The 19918-nt window shown below is 36.2% G+C and overlaps 1 protein-coding gene across 4 annotated transcripts in view; it reads left to right on the forward strand.

The window, feature by feature from the left end:
- The window catches only part of LOC134533645 (vacuolar protein sorting-associated protein 33A), a 175549-nt gene extending 156531 nt beyond the window's left edge, over positions 1-19018 (forward strand). Inside the window, exons 11-12 of one of the 4 annotated variants that reach the window (XM_063371175.1) lie at positions 15510-15632; positions 18503-19018. In XM_063371175.1, the coding sequence (XP_063227245.1) occupies positions 15510-15632; positions 18503-18600 (221 nt within the window). In that variant the 3' untranslated portion in view covers positions 18601-19018. Of the gene's footprint in view, positions 1-14699; positions 15480-15509; positions 15633-18502 lie in introns of those variants that run through there. The other 3 variants (XM_063371173.1, XM_063371172.1, XM_063371174.1) reach the window with 3 other exon arrangements.
- Positions 19019-19918: the final 900 nt, after the last annotated feature.

A 19918-nucleotide genomic window follows, 5' to 3' on the forward strand; every position in this document is an offset into this window, starting at 1 on the left:
CATTTTATTCTTATTTTTATTTTACAGTTCGGCTGTTTGTGAAGATTTTAATGAGCATTTACCAAACCTCATTGTTGAAAACAGCCAAATTGAGAGTTCTTCATGGATAAATTTACAAGGAAACAGGATATTCAGACCCTCATATGTAATACCATATTTATTAAATCTACAAGAAAAGCACACAAGACAGTGCACTGCAGGAACCATTCAGTTTAAAAAATTAATTCGTCATGGTCTTTAGAATATTTATTTCCTATTACTTTTAACTGATAATAATGTATTCTTTATGGGACTTACTCAAGTTAAACATGGATATTGATTATTTACTGCGTAGCTTCACAAAATTAGTGGGTAACGTTTATTAATTGAGTTGCTACCATATAGTACGATTTTGAAATGAACTCAAAACTAGAGAGTAAAGTAAGGAAGACTGCAGTACTTGTGCAATTAATTAATCACAGTTGTGGCCTTATTTGTATCACTGTGCATTGTGTTCACGAATTTTCCCGTATTTCTTATACTGACCCCACTTCCAGCCTCCTGATCCCGAAGTAACTACAGCGACACAGGTAGAAGTTTTATCTTGACTCTGAAGTGCAGACCGATTCAGGCCTCTTACAATTCCTAGAAAACAACCTAAAACTATTACCACAATTATTCTATTTTGACGTTACAACGTCTAATAAATCGATGAACGCCGGCTGCACGCACGAAAAAGTGTCCCACTACGGATGTGTCCTGTTTGCTCATTGTACGCATGCGTAGCATCTCTCTTCATGCTCATTGTACGCATGCAGGGCATCTCTCTTCCACTCGATTGGAACAACCATCGATTCAACTTTTCAATCATATTTTCGTAGTTTGAATTATTAATATTATGTAATTTAACGATCGTCCACCGATTTTCAGCACAATCGGTACGGTTATTTAAAAGTAATGTTGAATATTCAAATACGTTTTGAATCAAAAAATGGTGTTTTACAGTTACACATAATAATTCAAATTACACCCGGGATCTTTTGCACAATGTTTTAAATATTGTAACACATTATAAATAAGTTTGGTGTGTTTGGGATGCGTATTTGTTATAAAATCGTGTTATAAAAACGAAATAATATTATTCCCCTACCGTGAACAAAATTTTTATAAATACGTATATAACAACTGAAACTATCGTTATGAAGTATGGCCTCGTAACCGTGCGGTCAGCAAGGCTAACTTCCAATCCAAAGGAAGTCGGTTGAAACTCGGCAGCTGCGAATTTTTTTTGTACTTGTAAAAATAAATACGGCGCACGCAACATTTCAAAAGTAATAAATATATTTGAATTAATGAATGCAAATTAAAGTAAATTTATTAATTAAATTGTACTTTTCATTTCACTCCTTTGTCTCCATACAAAATAGTGATAAATCAATAAAAATGATTCAATTTTATTCATAAATGTATGCAGAGGTAGATTTTATCATACAAAAGACAGAAAAATAAAAAAACATTCTTCCTCAAAGAATTTTTAATGCCTAAATGGTTTGGTTGCAAAAACCTATTACGTCTCAGTCTCAGGCCGAATGTGATATTTACTTTTCTTCTGGATCAATAATTTCATCAATGTTTTGTTATGACGTTGTCACGTTAAACTATCGTTCGTAAACCGACTTTACAGACAACCAATTTTTCGTTCTGCTTTTTTTAAGGAAGCTGTAACTGGATTTATTGTAATATGAGACTAAATCAAATTCTGTGATTGAATTTAGGTTTTGTAATCAGTGAAATGTATGATGTTTGAAAAATTGAAATATTTATCACGATAAATCTTTATATTTACTTACCTAAATTTGTGTAACATTACAACACTGACGAGAGTTTATATGTTTGGAATGCCAATTTTTTACTTAGCATAAAGCTAAGTGTAATTAATACATCATATTTGATAAAAATAGTAGACAAATCAATTTTGATACTTCAAATAATCACAAACCAAAATCGCACCATGGAGAAATATTTATTTTTTTACGATCTACATTGTAACTCTACAAGTTTACCTGGGAAACTAAATATTGCTTGAGTTTCATCGAATACCTATAACAAAATCATTATACATCTTTGGTGTGGTCATACATAGACCTTTCAGGGGTTTCCCCCCTTTTCTTTGTTGACCCGGCGCTCTTAGCCATAAGGCCCTGCCGCCCCGGGCCCCCACGGGCGTGGATACGCAATCGGAAAAGCCGCTAGAGCTCCGGCTATGCACAGAGGCTGAGGCATGTCCACCACCTCGGCCCCCTGCTCGCTCAGCTCACCTCAGCCCCTGGAGCAGCACTGCTGGCGCCCACATCACACTGGGACCCCTCAATCACCCAGTGGAGGCCGTCCCGGTGTTATACAGTAGTGTCTCGCTTATCCGACATAAACGGGTCAGCAGAAAGTCGGATAGTTAAAATTTCGGATTAATAGGGAATTGCTAATAAAAACATTATAAAAGTAAAAATTTGCTAATGTTTTAAACATTTCAAACCTAATAAACATTTTTACAACCAAAAAATAACAAAAATATCTGGCTGAATAATAAGTTGCAGTACCTAGAGTCGGGATCAACAAAAATTATTATGACACAAATTGTTGTTTATGTTTCCGATAGAATAGTTTTTATTTTTGAGATGTCGGATAATACGAAATGTTGGATAAGAAAAGGTCGGATGAACGTGACATTTCGGTTTTTGATTATTTGTGCTTAATTCAGTCATATTCATTTAGTAAGAAAATTAAAGTAGGTAATGAAAATAAATCATAACATTGCGTGGTTAAGTTTATATCAATCATTTATTGGAATTAAATAAAACCTACATGTGTAGTTCCGATGCGAGTGGTAAAATCTCTGTTTTCAATGAGTAGAATTCGTGATTTTCCGGAGGTTAAAAGTACAGGAGGTGCGTTTGGGCGTTATTTATTTAATGCCTAAATTATTTCTATAAATACTTAATTGTTTACATGGAATTATGTTAATATAAAGTAGTGTTTACGTTTACAGTAGTCAAAAATCAAGTTTCCTTTCGAATGACTGTGAAAAACGGGGAGGTTCATCGCAGCAATGAAGGAAATATTTTTGTGTCCAATATAATTTATAAGCCGAGGCTCCAGATTGTAAGGATCTCAAGGCAATCGCGGGCTACATATATATTGGGTGAAAAATATTGGGTCAAGTAAAGTATTGCATTAAATGTTCTGGACATTTATAACCCGGAACCACGAGATGAAAATAAACTGTAGAAAAAATGCTAAAATGTTGTTTATTTATTATTAATTCTGCTTGCGTTTTGTAACATATTGTCCCAGACTACGCGATTCAATAGGCCTAAAATATATAAAAAAAAATTATTGGTAAAAAAGTATTAGCCTGGATTAGTATATATTGCACTGAATAATTTCTGTTTGTCACACAGCATATGCTTTTCAATCCAGTGTTAGTTTAATACGGTACAATTTCAAATTTATATAAATATAGTAACATTTGAAACAAACAAACGGTACGTATTTTGCTGAATGTATCAAATATTTATTGTACTTAAAACCGATTGGATGATGATATCAGGAAACTAAAAAAAGTTACGTTAACTTATTAAAATATTGTTTGCCAAAATCAAAACCATTGAAAGAAATATATATGTATGTCCTTTATGGAAATAACTTTAAACTGAGAATACACAAAAATATAATTCTGTTTTAATTCTTGAATCACTATATTAGGATTTTGCCCTTAGTTCTGTGTTTTTTTTATTTGAATATAATTTTGTAGGTAATATTCTATTTAACTTTTCCTTAATCGTACCAGACTGCCTTTCCCACCAGCCGGCCAAATGGTCCACGGACTGCTATTCAATATATCCATGGTTAAACCAGCAAGCAAATAGCACACGCCGCCAATTGGGGCCCATTCGGAAGCAGAAGGCACTGCCTAGCTGCCCTCGGATAGCTAGCAGAGCGACCGCGGAACCGCCTGTCTTCGGTAGCCCATAGCCCTTGGTGCGAGCGTCACGTGTCAGATAACGCTTGGCAACACCGCGTTGTAATTATCGTGTTCCCCCCGCTTCTACCCGGATGACAGCGGCGCCCGGGAAGAATATATGTCTGTGATAACGAGTGTTCAACTGATCGTGACTACTAGTGCTCTCCAGCAGGACAGAACCACAACCGTGACCTTGAACCGAGCCCTTAAGATGTTCCCAGACAATACATTTTCCCGTGTTTAACTAGGCCAGTCCCGCCATTTTCGCCATAAGACGTTTACTTTAAATTCCCATTCAAAATGTTGCTTACAGCTTCTACTCTCCTACGTGCAACGTCATAATTTTCACATAGAATGTAGAGAAAATTTTAATAATAGCGAGTTGCTCTTCTTTATTTAAAAAAATAAGTCCATTCAAATGCTGTGAAAACGTAATTTATTCAATTCTCGTACCTTACACGCTTAAATAAAGGATCGTATTCGTTCCGTGACGGTCACGGCATAGTCAATTTCATTCTTACTCTACAGATCGCACAACGATCGCACTTAATCGATTGCAGCTGTCAAGGCGTCAATGCGCGCGACCCGCGTCCATATCGATAAGTTGTTGGCTAAATGGCGAGCGCGAGCGTTCATAATCAAACTATTAGCGTTGAGTTTGTTTGTTTACTGCTTGCTTGTGTGTACAAAACGTAAATTTATATTTGGCTAGGATAAAAGAAAGCCAAAAATTTGTGCACAAAATGTGTGATGTATTTTCGTGTTTTCGTTTTGTTAACGACTATGTTTACAAATTACAAAACAACAAAATCCCTAAATTACCGCCCTATTTTATTTTCCAACTGAAATCCTTGTCGAAGAGGTTAAAGTGCTACGGAATGGAATTGTAATTTTTTTTAATGATATAATGTGCTGAAAATGTTTGCCAACAAAATGTTAACGTGTTTTAGCGCTTAAAGTGCGACGAAAAATTGGCATGCGGGAAAGCAGATATAATTAATTTTATTCAATTAAGTTTCAAACTAACCTTCATTTGTAGGCTTAACTTATGTCTTTTTTTCCAGCACTTAGGCCTGTATATTTTGATAAAGAAAAGTAAACGTACATTTTTTCATTTTATTTTTGATGTAAGGTATAGGCTACACTTAATTTTATAACATTTAAAAATTATACTATGTTGACAAGTTTCATGGTCACACTTCAGTGGAAATTGTCATGAAAAAGTCAAGAAAAAGTCACTAATTTTTATTTTTGTAACTCAGTAGACACCCTGATTACTAAACATGGCAAAAATGAATCAATGAAAGTGCAGCCACGACGCGCAAGCAAGAACAAGAAATCATACTAATTACTGAAAATTACAGACGTTAAGTTTCACAGCCGAGTACATACCAACGCGACGCCAGCCCCAAGTGACGGTCCTCGTGTCAAACGACCGGAAGACTGCGGCAAATAGCCCGGGTGCCGAGGTTATATAGGCCGGGAACAATACACGGCAGAATGCGCTGGTGGCGCGGCGGGGAAGGGAGGAAGAGGGGGGGGGGGGTAGGAAGGGGAAGTTGCAGGGTGTCTACAAGTCACGAAAGTCCCGAAAGTAACGAAAAAATAACGAATTTTGATGCGAGGTTACAAACTCACTAAAAAGTCACGGAATTCGATACAAGCCCACGAAAATTTTTTCTATTGACGTATTTTCACGTGTATTTATTGGACACTAAGTGGCTGTGTAATTGGCACAGCCAGGGTCGGGCTGGGCCGGAGGGGCGCGGGCGGCTGCCCACAAGCCCGGGGCCCGAGACTAGACGATGGTAGATGGGATACTATCGGAAAATACTGAGATACACAAAATATAAAATTAAATTAACAACGATGTAATAAATTATTAGGTACGGACAATAGCACATCAGGTTACCCACTACCAGTATAAAAGGACCTTTCTTAATAGGCGAGTTTCATATAACTCGAGCTCAGTTCAAGGTCAAAGTATAGTAACCTGATAGATATTCCAATATTCATTATATTAAACACACATTTAAGAAAGGCGTTCTTTGTAAATTGTTTGACACAAGAGACTGATATTAATTATATAGTCTCTCCTCTAACATTAATGGGCTGTAGGTTATTTTATTTTCCTATTATTTAATGCACATGTACATTACCTACTACATGCCTTTAAATATTGTTTTTGTTTTTAAATTACACTTATACAAATTGCAACCATTGAGTGCTTGGTTACTTTGGCAATGAAGTCATATTATGGGCTTTTGTATTATGTATACCACAATTCAAACATGTATATTAAATATTAGCTGTTGGATATCTCAATCAAAAATAAAATAAAATAATAAGTATAACAAATAATATATAAAGCTAGCCAATCAACATTTTTTTTTTAAAAAAGAGGAGAACTTTCAGCTAAGCTGTTAATGACTCGATCGTAAAAGCTGCTGTTCTCGTCATCCTTGATTAGATCCGATTCTGTGTTTAATATAATCAACGAATCGAACAGTTCCTGCCCCAGTAGAGAGCGAAGTCTCGTTTTAATGCGCTTCAACGCTGAAAATCGTCCCTCACAAGTCATTTGCATGAATGAAATTGTGAGAATTACACAATATGCAACATTTAAGGTGGTGTACGTGCTGATATGCATGTTATACTGTGATAAAAGTTTACATGCACATGGTATGCAACTTTGACAGACGTCCAAATCACATCTGGAAAAACAACACATGGCGTCCTTTGCTGTTTGGTCTAAGTCTAAGACATCTTCGTCGTCTTCTTCTTCACTTTGTGAATCTAAGTCTTGCTTATGTTGCCTAGGTGAAATGTGCTCATCCCAGAGAGTTTTAGACAATTCATTAAAATTATTTGTTAAAGATTTCGGTTCTTTTGACAGCAACTCTCGATTGACATTTGCAATTGATGTGAGAGACTTTAGTGCGTCATTAGGAAACCCATTTTTGTTGATTTGATTGAAGTTTTTTTGGATCCAAACAAGCGGCACCTTTCATTAAATCTTCGTTGCAGATGAATTTTTCGTTTATTTTAACTAAAGCTGTATTAATAATGACTTTTTAGACAGAAATAGAATAGAATCTCTTTGGGTCTGCAGCCAATAATGTTGCTTCATCTTGGCATAACTCATCATGTTTCTTCGGTTTCTTAGACATTCTTCGTAACGGCAACGTGGTTTGTATGTCGAGATCAATGTTTTTGGTGTGCATCAAGTCTTGAACATCGGATGCAAATAAACTTGTTGCTTTGAAAACACATCAAAAGTATCTAATTATCTTCGTAAATCATATCTAAACATGTGATGTATCCCCAAGCTTTAAGATAATCAAATGTAGGGGTTTGGAGATATTGGCTTACTGGGGTTGATAGGTCTAACATTTTCTTGAATGTGAAGGCTGTCAGGATAGTTTCAAATTTCAAAAAGGAATCCATCAATGCCTTTGCTTGGAAAGAAACCTTTGGCTCGAACTCCGTGCTCGAAGATATGGCACTTAAAGTTTTTATTAACGTGACGTATCGAGTTTTTTTTCCATAATAGTGGTCAAGGCTTTGTCTTTAGCCCACCGTCTCGTTTTTCCAATATTCTGTAATCGTCTCCATTTGTCTTGTCCAGCTGTTAATTCTAAAATTGTGTCCACCCATAGAGATGTTCGCTTAAATGATTCACTGGTAGACTCCAAGAGCCGAAACAAATTCTTTGCTTCAGTACAGCTTGACGTCGCGCCTCCTAGCACTAAGTTTGAAACATGTGTATAACAATGTGTGAAAATTAATTTTGGCACTTCTTCCTTCAGTTACGCTTGAAGACCATTATACCTGCCTGCCATATTTCCCGCGCCATCAAATGACACGCTAATAAGATCTTGCAAATCTAAGCCTAACCGGGCTACTTCATTGCTTACAAGAACTCGGTAATCTTCTCCTGTTGATTTCCGGACAGGGACCATTCTGAGCATCCGTTCTTGTGGGATCCCATTCTTCCCGCTTACCTCGATCCTTACCTTTTCCTGAGTCTTTTCTTTTTTTTTACTTTCAGTAATTGCCTCGGATATGTGGGCCTTAAGAACTGGTTCATACTTCGACAACAGGACAACTAAATTAAAAAAGTTTCCGTGATTCTGTTTCTGGTTGTCGTCAGCGATATCCGTTAATGAGTACAAGGCCTGACTTTTTCCACGATAAGCAATGCCTTGTTTAGATATAAATAGCATTACATCAATTATTCTTTTCAGGACTAGTCGCCTATTGTAAATCTCTTGCATATTCTTTCGCATGAGATATTGTTCCACATTCCCCCCCCCCCCCCCTTTTTTTTTTTGCTGTAAGCAAAGCGGCCACGGCTAACTGATGACTGTGGCTTTCCTCGTGTTTGACGAATTGCTCGTAAATATATTTTTGGACGGAGTAACACCATCAATAAATAGACTTCGACCTCCTCCTTTTTTTTTGTTATGTCGTCCGTCAGACGCAAAACACATGCAGGCACTACAAAATAGCTTATTTAATTCAAGAGAATAGGAGACAGAGTCTCGTCGAATTAAAGTTCCTGTTAGTAAATTTCGGTAGTAAACCCGATTTCCATCAAAAGGCAAACTGTTTTTATCACCGGAAGGTTGGATAGGGTGAACAGATAAGAAACGTAATTTCTCAGCAGTCGTAGCATTTTTTCTTCGCGGAGCAAATTCAGAAAGTTTTTGAATTTCAGTGTAATCATCGTCTGTAAATGTTAGTGGCTTTAGCACAACGCTATCGATATTGTCACTATCTCCGGTATCGCTAGAAATTGAAGTAATTGTGTCTTTAAGATTAGAAATGCATTAATTTGTTTCTTATGATGCTGTGTCCTGCGTGATTAGTATCGGTACAGCCGCCGCTGCCATGTTCCTTTCTGAAGTACTTGCATGCGAAACTGAATCCAATTTTTCGTCTGACTCAAATATTGATGATGATGATGATGATGATGATGATGAGGGTCCTATAAAAATAAAATATTTTATATACATATTTGATGGCTATACACATTCACAAAAATTAATTGAAATTGGTTGCATGGTTTCGGAAATTTAATAAAAATCCGTCTTTTTTCCTCTACAATAATACAAGTAAAGGGAGCCTCATTACAAAGGTTCAGCTATCTAGGTCCGAGGTTTTGGGCTGAGCATTGAGTTAATCAGCCAGGACTTTTGTATATAATACATTAAGATTTCTAAAAATTGAGCATTCTCTAAAATATTCCGTACCTATCTGTAGCTTAAAATTCATACAACTGAAAAAATATATAAAAAGACGTAACTTTGGCTTAAAACAGGTAATTTTGACAGATTTTAGAATATAAAAAAGGAATTAAAAAGTGAAACTACAGATAAAACTAGCAATTATGTAAAGATTTGTTAAATTAGAAAAGAAAACAACTGTATTAAATTAAATCTATTAACCTGGTTACGTTTCGCTCCGATTTTGAAGTACTTCAAGCTCTTGAGATGTAGACGTGAAGGAAAGCCTGGATAGCTTTGGATTCGAAGCCGCTGTTTGCAATTAGATCTTTCTTTTGTTTTTCCGTTTCTTGGAACCAGATTTGTGTTTGTATGCCACTGAACCATTAAGTATATCAATTTGAGTCAGTAATACATATATAATATTAGATATGTACAAAGGCTCCAGAAAAACTTTTTTTCAGAAGGCAATTAAAATAATATGCAACTTACCTTTTCCATTGTAATGGACAATTCAGTTTTTTTTTTTTATGTATTAAGTGTTTAACATAATATAAGAAGAGTTAAAACAAACTACACGCATCACACTTCAAAACATAAAAAAATATCAATAAATTCGAAAAAAAACGGAATATTATGAACTTGCTATCGGCGATAACATAATACAAACCGACAAAACAATGGAATATGATGCCAGGAGCCAAGAGCGCGCGTCGGGGATTCCCCAACCACAAGATTCTTTACGTGCGTAATGCGTTCCGTTTCATCAGAAATATGAGATGAAAGTGAATAAATACGTTATGTTCGTTAATTGTTATTTATAAATGTTGCAGTACCGAATCTATCGAGTTTTTTAAGAACATTTGAAAATTAAATTTAGTTTTTTTAATATCTATGAAACAATGTAAACTGTAATGCATTACGCTATAATGATACACGTCTAAATAAGTTGATTCGATCAAAAAGTTATTGCCGTTCAGAAGAAAAAAAATTCAAAACTAGTTTCAGAGGGTGGCTTGCTCAGGTTAGACAAATTTTCGAATTTTTCTATTTCATTTCTCTCTAATTGTATGAACAAACTATCTGATCTAGTTTTACATTCAGGTCGCAAAGGCTGGGACCCAGCCTATCCTAAGGTTGCCTCAAGCCCCGCAAGCCAGGCCCGTGGGGGCCCGCGCGGGCTGGGGCCCGGCTGGCAAATGCCACCTCGACTATATGGCCAGTCCGACACTGGGCACAGCCGTATTTTTCTTTCTTTAGTATGGTTTGGCCTGCTATAGAAGAACAAAGTGCTGAAATAAGATACCATGAAACGCAGTGGGGAAATTCAATGCTATGTCAAGCTGATTGTCGTGCTATGTTCGTTTTAATGTTTCGTTTTTTAGGACACAGGCCGTACGAGTCTAGCATTGCCTGACGTATGAAAAGTCTCGTATTTGTACGAGGATTCAGAGGTTTTCAAACCATAGATGTTACAGTATACTAGTACGTACAACTTGTTACGATAACGATGCTTTCCGCCTCCGCGTCCATGTAAGAATAGTAAATACACAATCTCTCATTACGGCATTACGCAGAGCTGCCAACCATTACGGATTTTCCGTAATTATTACGGATTTAACACTGAATTACGGAATTACGGAACATCGCTGATTTCTTATGGAAACAAGGCTTTGTGCTGCATGGTAACGGAGAAAATTCAGTTTCTGCTGTGCGTGTTTCGTGAACGCAGTTTGAATACATCGCTTGGCTGTGCAAATAACGGAACTAGTAAGTGTGCGCATGTACTGTCCAAATAAGTGGATTAATTCTCGTGTTTTGAAATAAAAATGGGATGGTATTACGTCCGTTGTACGATACAACTATGTAGTACATATTCTCAGACTTTTCGTTTGAAGGCTACTTACATTACGATAATTATTTTACGGTACTTTGGCTAACCTGTGTTGCCATTTTTTTCATCATAGTGTTTTTGTCATGTCTACAGACGTGAAAATGTTTTATGTTTTTCGATAGTGTTGTGTTCTTCAGTGCCGGTTGTAGAAATTAATCGTGTGACAGAACAATGTGTATCTGGGGGGAAAAAACATGCAATTCTTTAGAACTTTCGACTTAAATATTCAAAAGAATGGCCATGCTTGTTGTCTTCAAATGTTTGGAACGCCATGTGTTTTGTAATGTATGCACGTGTGACGTTACGATTGTACATGGTGGAAGGGATGACTGTAGACGGCATATTGAATCAAAGAAACATGCGGGTAATTTTATAGCCATGATAAGCAATAAATCTATATCGTCCTTTTTTCGCTACATCTGAAGAAACGAAAGTAACGAACGCAGGTTATTGTTTACAAGTCCTTGTATTTATCTTCTGTTGTTTGTTTACATGACAGTTCTTATCCAATTAGGATAAAAGAAGCAAATAAAAAGACAGTTTTTCTAAAGTTTAACTTTGAATACTTTGAATACTTTGAATTGAAGATTTAAAATTTCCAGTAAAATTGACATTTCTTACATATTCAGTTTGTATTGTTCAAAAAGTTTTTTTTTTTTTTCAATTCATTAATTTGCATTATATTCATATACATAGGCCTATATAAGATAATATAAAATATATTAATGTCCTTGTTTTATCTTGTGAGTGTGTCATAATGCCTCAAGAAAAATTTATCGTACATGATTTACGCGTACTTTTTTCATATAATTGTAATTACTGATGGATGTGATTTGAGGTAGGCAGCTCTGCATTAGGATAACATGTCCTTTTAAATTTTGGTGGTCATTGGTAGTTTTTAGGCATAAATTTTAAGCCTAATATGTAATTTTTTTTGTAAAAGTGTCAATTAGTTTAGTCAATAGTACAAAGTAAAAAAAAATCCGAAAAAAAAAATGTTTCCATTTAGGTCAGTTAAAGTCACTGAAAAGGTCACTAAAAAGTCACTAAAATTGATTTTGTCACTTCTGTAGACACCCTGGAAGAGGAAGAGGAAGGGGAAAGTAGGGGAAGGAACGCTAAGCAGTGCCCGCACTGCTTCAATGCAATCGGCGAGATATCAATATTTGATTATGTGTGCGCCTTCAATACAGGAAGCAACATAACCAATCATGAATGAAGCCAACTAGCGCTGGCTACATTTTTATAAGCGGTACACCGCGGCGATGCAGACAAACAGATAAAGGTTATCTTATAATTTTTAAAAACGTCTTTAAAAGAAAATTTACACATGAGACAACTTTGTATTTCCGTTAATTAAATAAGTAAGAGGTAATCTCCGAATAAATATTAGATTTATACTTTAAAATACATATTTTTATCCGGAAAATATACCTACACAAAGCGCTCTGATTCTAATAGCGGCACCAGAAACATCATAAGTTGTTTATGCGAGAGTTTTTTTTAATCCAAAATTTGACTCCCTAAAATATATGTGCGACGATTATGCGCGTGCGAAGATTATGCGATAATGAAACTTTACTGAAGACAGATATTTGGTGCAATCCTTATTAGAGAGGACCCTTCGGTGAAAATGTTAGAATATTGTGCACAAAATCATAGGTGCGATCCATACGCAGGGACAGCCCTTCTCCAGGTAAAATGGTATCATACCGTCTCAACAATCTAGGCAAAACCAAATGCGTGTCAATATGCTTTCGCCTTTTGATATCAAGCAAATCACAAAGCTCGCTTTGTTTGAAAACCACAAATTTTTTGTCATATTTAACACGTTTTTTGGGACAAAGAGAGTTGTTTAGGTCCCTCTTGACACTAATATACTTTAATAAACCTAAGTTAAATCCTAAACTTTTTTTTTTAATGAAATACCAGAATTTTGCATGTTTTCCATCATAATAAAACTGTTTGCGAGTAGTGGTGAAATAGACAAATTGTACCACAAACCAAGATGATTCCTACTGCAGACAAATGAAAAATTGTTTTACTAATTAATATATACCTGCCCCTCTAAGTAATGTTGTTCGATTAGCGCGGTTTTGAAGTAATGACGCTAATAAATCATGGTATGATTTGAAGTAGCACGGTCACAATTTCTAAGCGGTGCTGTGTTATTTTACTTGAATTTTTACTTCTGTTCATGCACAATGGCAATAGCACTTGTGTAGCATTAAGTACACTAAACGAATTAATAATGTGACGGATCAAAAATATTTTGTCCTTTCCTTAGTAAATATTTGCTTCCTTGATTGCATATTTATCTCCACTGATGCCTGTGTGTTCAGCAATGTTTATTTTACACCATTCTGTATGTCAACAGCAGCTCTGGAGAGAAAATCCAGAAGCTATCAGGGCTAGTTAGTTTACTTTGTGCCTACTAGGATATGCTAGTGGCCAATGCATTAGTGGCAAATCATAGCAAACACACCTTTAGTAAACAGTCGGGAATTAGGTTAACAGGTTAGATAATCTTGTGTAATGATAGAAAATGTTAAGTTTATGCAATTTAAAATTCACATTAGAACTGAAATATATATCCTATATAATTTATATTATTTTGTACTAAGAAATGGTGTTAGCACCTACTTAGGAATGCTATGCCCAAGTTGTATTATTTAAAATACGTGGTTTGTGGATTTTTTAAAATTTAATTTTCGGTTGTTATAGTCTCAATGTTATTTAAATTTTATTTAAATGTACTTCAAATGTATTTAGGCATATATTTCTACTTTTAATTAATGTTAGTGGGAGCAGTGTTGATTGAAATGGTAGTCAGCAGGTATACTTAACTGATTGGAAAACAAATAATTTTGAATATCATGCTCTCTTATGAAAAATCTTTTTAATAGCGCGGTTTTGATTAGCGATCTGTATTCTGGAACAAATTAGAGCACTACTTCGAGGGGCGGGTGTATAACCGAAGATGTCATGCATTAACTAATGGTTTTTCTTGTGTTACACCAAGAAAATAAACCTCCATTTATTTGTTTGTCAATTAATAATTCATTTATTAATTTAATGATTATTTCCAATAAAACTAAAATCCAGAACATTTTTTTCTCTAAATATGTAGTTTAATTGAACTTCTCGAACTTACCGCTAGTAGTGTTTTGTTTGATTGCTACATGTGTCATCGCTGTTGCACCGTGTGTGGTTCCAGGAGACTCCATGGGCAGCCAGTCGTCGCAGACTGTTGTTCCCAAGGTGGTGCTGGTGTTCTTCATCGCTGTTGCACCGTGTGTGGTTCCAGGAGACTCCGTGGGCAGCCAGTCGTCGCAGACTGATGTTCCCAAGGTGGTGCTGGTGTTCTTCATCGCTGTTGCACCGTGTGTGGTTCCAGGAGACTGTGTGGGCAGCCAGTCGTCACAGACTGATGTTCCCAAGGTGGTGCTGGTGTTCTTCATCGCTGTTGCACCGTGTGTGGTTCCAGGGGACTCCGTGGCCAGCCAGTCGTCGCAGACTGATGTTCCCAAGGTGGTGCTGGTGTTCTTCATCGCTGTTGCACCGTGTGTGGTTCCAGGAGACTCTGTGGCCAGCCAGTCGTCGCAGACTGATGTTCCCAAGGTGGTGCTGGTGTTCTTCATCGCTGTTGCACCGTGTGTGGTTCCAGGAGACTGTGTGGGCAGCCAGTCGTCACAGACTGATGTTCCCAAGGTGGTGCTGGAGTTCTTCATCGCTGTTGCACCGTGTGTGGTTCCAGGAGACTCTGTGGCCAGCCAGTCGTCGCAGACTGATGTTCCCAAGGTGGTGCTGTTGTTCTTCATCGCTGTTGCACCGTGTGTGGTTCCAGGAGACTCTGTGGCCAGCCAGTCGTCGCAGACTGATGTTCCCAAGGTGGTGCTGTTGTTCTTCATCGCTGTTGCACTGTGTGTGGTTCCAGGAGACTCTGTGGCCAGCCAGTCGTCGCAGACTGATGTTCCCAAGGTTGTGCTGGTGTTCTTCATCGCTGTTGCACCGTGTGTGGTTCCAGGAGACTCCGTGGGCAGCCAGTTGTCGCAGACTGATGTTCCCAAGGTGGTGCTGTTGTTCTTCATCGCTGTTGCACCGTGTGTGGTTCCAGGAGACTCTGTGGCCAGCCAGTCGTCGTAGACTGATGTTCCCAAGGTGGTGCTGGTGTTCTTCATCGCTGTTGCACCGTGTGTGGTTCCAGGAGACTCCGTGGGCAGCCAGTCGTCGCAGACTGATGTTCCCAAGGTGGTGCTGTTGTTCTTCATCGCTGTTGCACCGTGTGCGGTTCCAGGAGACTCTGTGGCCAGCCAGTCGTCGCAGACTGATGTTCCCAAGGTGGTGCTGGTGTTCTTCATCGCTGTTGCACCGTGTGTGGTTCCAGGAGACTCTGTGGCCAGCCAGTCGTCGCAGACTGATGTTCCCAAGGTGGTGCTTGTGTTCTTCATCGGTGGCTGCACGTTCTCGGAGGTGTCTGCCCTCAGGTTCCTGTCCCAGCAGGAAGACTGTGAGTTCCTCGCATTTACTTTAACAAGTATTTTAAATACTGATTAAATTTTATATCGTGACTGTGTCACCTGTAAGCAAGACAATTGTTGCTGTAGTGTTGTGAGAAACATACAAAAGGTTTATTGGAATTTTTACAAAGTCAAATAAATGATCACTCATATATTTTTGAAGACGTACAGCAGCACACAATTATTGTGAATACCCTACAAACCCAAACTATAAACAAAGAAATGTAATAGTTAACAGAAAGTGATATCATGAATTCTCATCATGATAGTGAAACAATTATTATCAAACAGAAAATTAAAAACGGTTAAATTACTATAAAAGTAAAAAAAAACTACAAGTAACCTCAAATGGTCTTATTCGATGCTAAACACAACTGGCTGAATATGGCTCTGAGATTACAAAGTGTTTTTCACTACAAAATTAATCACAAGACAAATACAATCAACCTAACTTTTGAATTAATAGTTGCTGGAAAATATATAAATTCTGCAAGTTTGTTACACCTTGCAATCATCCTTCATCAAACTAGGTCATTGAGAGCTCTTGGATGTGTAAACAGTATTGAAACCAAAGGTAAACCCCTCAGTTGAGCGCATGATGACTCGGTCGAGACTCGCCTTGGCGACTGGTGAGAGGGTGAGAGGGTGAGAGGGTGAGAGGTAGGGTCCCCTCCAGGGCCCCTCCAGGGCCCTCCTCCCTAACGAGGAGTCCGTGTGCCCTCGTACCCTCGGAGCTGTATAGCTGTTAGCTCACTGATTGCATTCAACGCTGCGTTCCATAGCCCTGCCGATGATGATAGCTATGGTTACGCTGCGTTAGTTCTGCCTCAAGTGTGTGAGTCACCGTTTTCAATATTAATTAAGTTGATATAAATATTTTTTTGTTGAATGACTTAATCATTTTAATTGTTTGGCGTGATTTTGTACACTCCCCTTTTTAATCAAACATTATTTCCATGCGACAGTTTTGTTGCTATGAAAAAATTAACATCAACAAAAAGGCTTTTCTTGCATAAAAGTCACACCCCTACTTTTTCAGACTTGATTCTCACATAAAATGTGTGACTATTATGAGATACAACATGGTAAGTGGTTGGATTTCACACAATAAGCAATATTTCCCACACTCACAAATCCCACCTTATTTTCAACATTTTTATTGATGATATAACTCAAGCATTAAATTATTCTGTTGACCTTCTATTTGCTGATGACCTAAAAATACATAGAAAAATAACTTCATTACATGACTTTCACTTGCTTCAATGTGACATTTCTTCTGTTGCTGAGGGGTGTAATCTCAATTATGTTGATTTTAACTACGGGAAAACCACTCTTAAACTTTCTCAAAATATCATCACATACATTTTGAATATAAACTAGGTAATCATTCTATTGTAAAATCCAATTCTGTCTAAGACTTAAGTATCTTGCTTGATTCAAAGCTATTTTTTCATAATCGTATTGAAACACATCAAATGCTAATACAATGATAACTCTGATTAAATTTATTACTTTTAATGCATCTAATATGGATTAGGTACATACCTAGTCTTTATATAGTTTTGGTGAGATCTAAACTTTAATATGGCACTGTATTTGGAACAACATTAATAAAACAATTAGTGACAAGTTAGATAAATTATAATTCATACTGATCAAAAGTGTATACCTAAATATGTAGTAATTTTGATTATAATGTAGATTTACACTCCCTACTTCGATATATATATATATATATATATATATATATATATATATATATATATATATATATATATAAAATTTGTACATAGCTGCTACAGAAAAGCTATAAACTGTAATTATCTTCTTGATAATACCTTTGAATATATATACTGTATAGAAGTCGCGAGTGGATAGGATTTACTCTACGTTTTTCAAAAGCGTATGATGAGCAGCTTGGGAACTTCACCGCTGCAGTGCGCTGCCGTAACGCCCTGTATCGTCTTAATTGTTATTTACACGTTGGAGCGCAGCTCTGTCGCCCGCTGTCATTCCCCGCACCCCTCATCCATCATTCACTGCAGCTCAACGTCGTTCAACGGGAGGGGGAAGGGGTGTTTGAAGAGTTCGAAACTTGACCGCTAGGGACCACCACAAGTCGATGCCCTAGCGATGGTGGCGATTGCAGCGGTGAATTAACCAACTACCTCAAAACCGTATTAGAAAGGTTAACCTGGGCTGGCGACTTCTATACAGTATATATATTCAAAGATAATACTGAAATTAGAGTACCTACTTTCAATAGTCAGAAACTATGTATTAATATGTATTTACAGGTACACTAAACAAAACAAATTACATTTTACACAGAATCATTACAGATTTCAATAAGTACAAAACATACTTTCCTTTATTAGGTAACATGTAAATATTTGGTAAATATTATCCCAAATTTAATTTACAAATTTGTTGAGTGTCATATAAATATATGTTGTATTTTCTAAGTTGTTTAGTAGTAGTTAAATATCACAATGTTTTCCATGTCCATATATAATTTTTGTTGTATTTTTGTGTGTGTGTGTGTATATGTATATATGTATGTATATATATATATATATATATATATATATATATATATATATATATATATATATATATATATATATATACACATATATATATATACATATATATAACTTTTATTATTTTTTTCCTTTGTTAATTTTTGTTTAGTAAGTTTTTTTGTCTTTATGTGCAGTATTGTGTTGTCTTTGTCTGTATTAGTGTTTTTGTGCCTACCATCCAATGCTATAAGCTTAGGTAGGCATAAATCTTAAATAAATGTGGTATGTATCTACTTGAGGTAATATTTCCATTTGATGGTTTGTTTCCACAGCTAATGTGGAGTTTGTGATCGCCACGACCAAACTTATAAACGGCAACACATTCCTCAAGTCACTGTGGAGTACCCTGGGACCAGAAGTGGATAAGTGAATTCCTGGAGGTCTCACTCAGTTGAAAAATAACTATACAAGTCATGAATATTACAATTGTTCTGAAATAAAAATGTACATAAATACATGCGGATATATCTGATCCTTAATGAATTTTGTAACTATACTGTAAATATAAATGTGTAGTTTGTTTTTATGTTGTATTATTTTCTGTGGTAACAAAAGAGTGTTATTCTGTCTACTGTTTGTAAATCTAAATCCTGTACATATGTATACATTTTGTACAAAATATTTTTCATTCATGTTATAAATGCAATGTAATAAACTTTTTTTTTTTTAATACATTTTATAATCATGTATAGCTTATCAGCCATAGCTTTGCTGGCATAAATTTTGGTGGTATTATGAAACTATGCTTGTGTGAATTCATAAAATTATTAAAAAAATAATTTATATGTTTATTTTGCCCATTTATTATCTCCCACTTGAGTAAATTAATAGATACGTAATACTGTGCATAAATTAATTTTTATTTCCTTTAGGGGCTAGGATTCCAAAAAAATGATAAGTAAGAGTACCGTAGTTTGGGGTTACTTGGACCCCAAAACTGAGTAATTTTGTACATTCTTTATCAACCTATGTTTAAAAACATTAATTTTGCTGATTACCTTGTTTTTACAACTTTTATGTAATTTTTTTCTACTTTTATGTAATTTGGAATTTTCGGAACTGAAAATTTAATTATTTAAATATTTATTAAACTATTTAAATTAGGGTCCAAGTAGCTGCCTGTTGGGATTATTTAGACCCAAGCTTCATTTTGAATGTTTTGAGCAATGTAAACAGGCAATGGACTCAAATAGAATGTTGGATCTGGAAATAAAACACTTCCGAGACATTTTAGTTATAAACATATTTATTTAACGTGACGTAATAGGTACTGTTATTTTACACTGAAATTGAAAACAAACCTCTTTTTATTAGTGTAGGAGGATTCATTTTTTCTTCATATCACACCACTTGTAATAAAAAAATGTCCTTTTTTCCCAGTCATTTCCAAGCCTCTTGAGCGGGTGTCGTGAGTGAACAATGGCACCTTTATCGTTCACACTTGTACCACTTCTGGAAATAACATGTTATTCCACGAGACAAGAACGAAATTCCCTTCCCGTAAAGATAGTTGTAACGTGTCTGCATCTTCTTCCTTTTCTTTATCCACCACAGGATTTAGAGATAAACCAGAGGCTGTAGGTTTTGTATGAGTTTAAGAAGGCACATTGTTCGGAATACACATTTCATTATTATATTAGAATCCTCCAAAAAATAATCACTTTCTCTAGAATCCTGAATGCTGTAAG

This window comes from Bacillus rossius, chromosome 7 (assembly GCF_032445375.1).
Source record: "Bacillus rossius redtenbacheri isolate Brsri chromosome 7, Brsri_v3, whole genome shotgun sequence".
In the NCBI taxonomy this organism is placed as follows: domain Eukaryota; kingdom Metazoa; phylum Arthropoda; class Insecta; order Phasmatodea; family Bacillidae; genus Bacillus; species Bacillus rossius.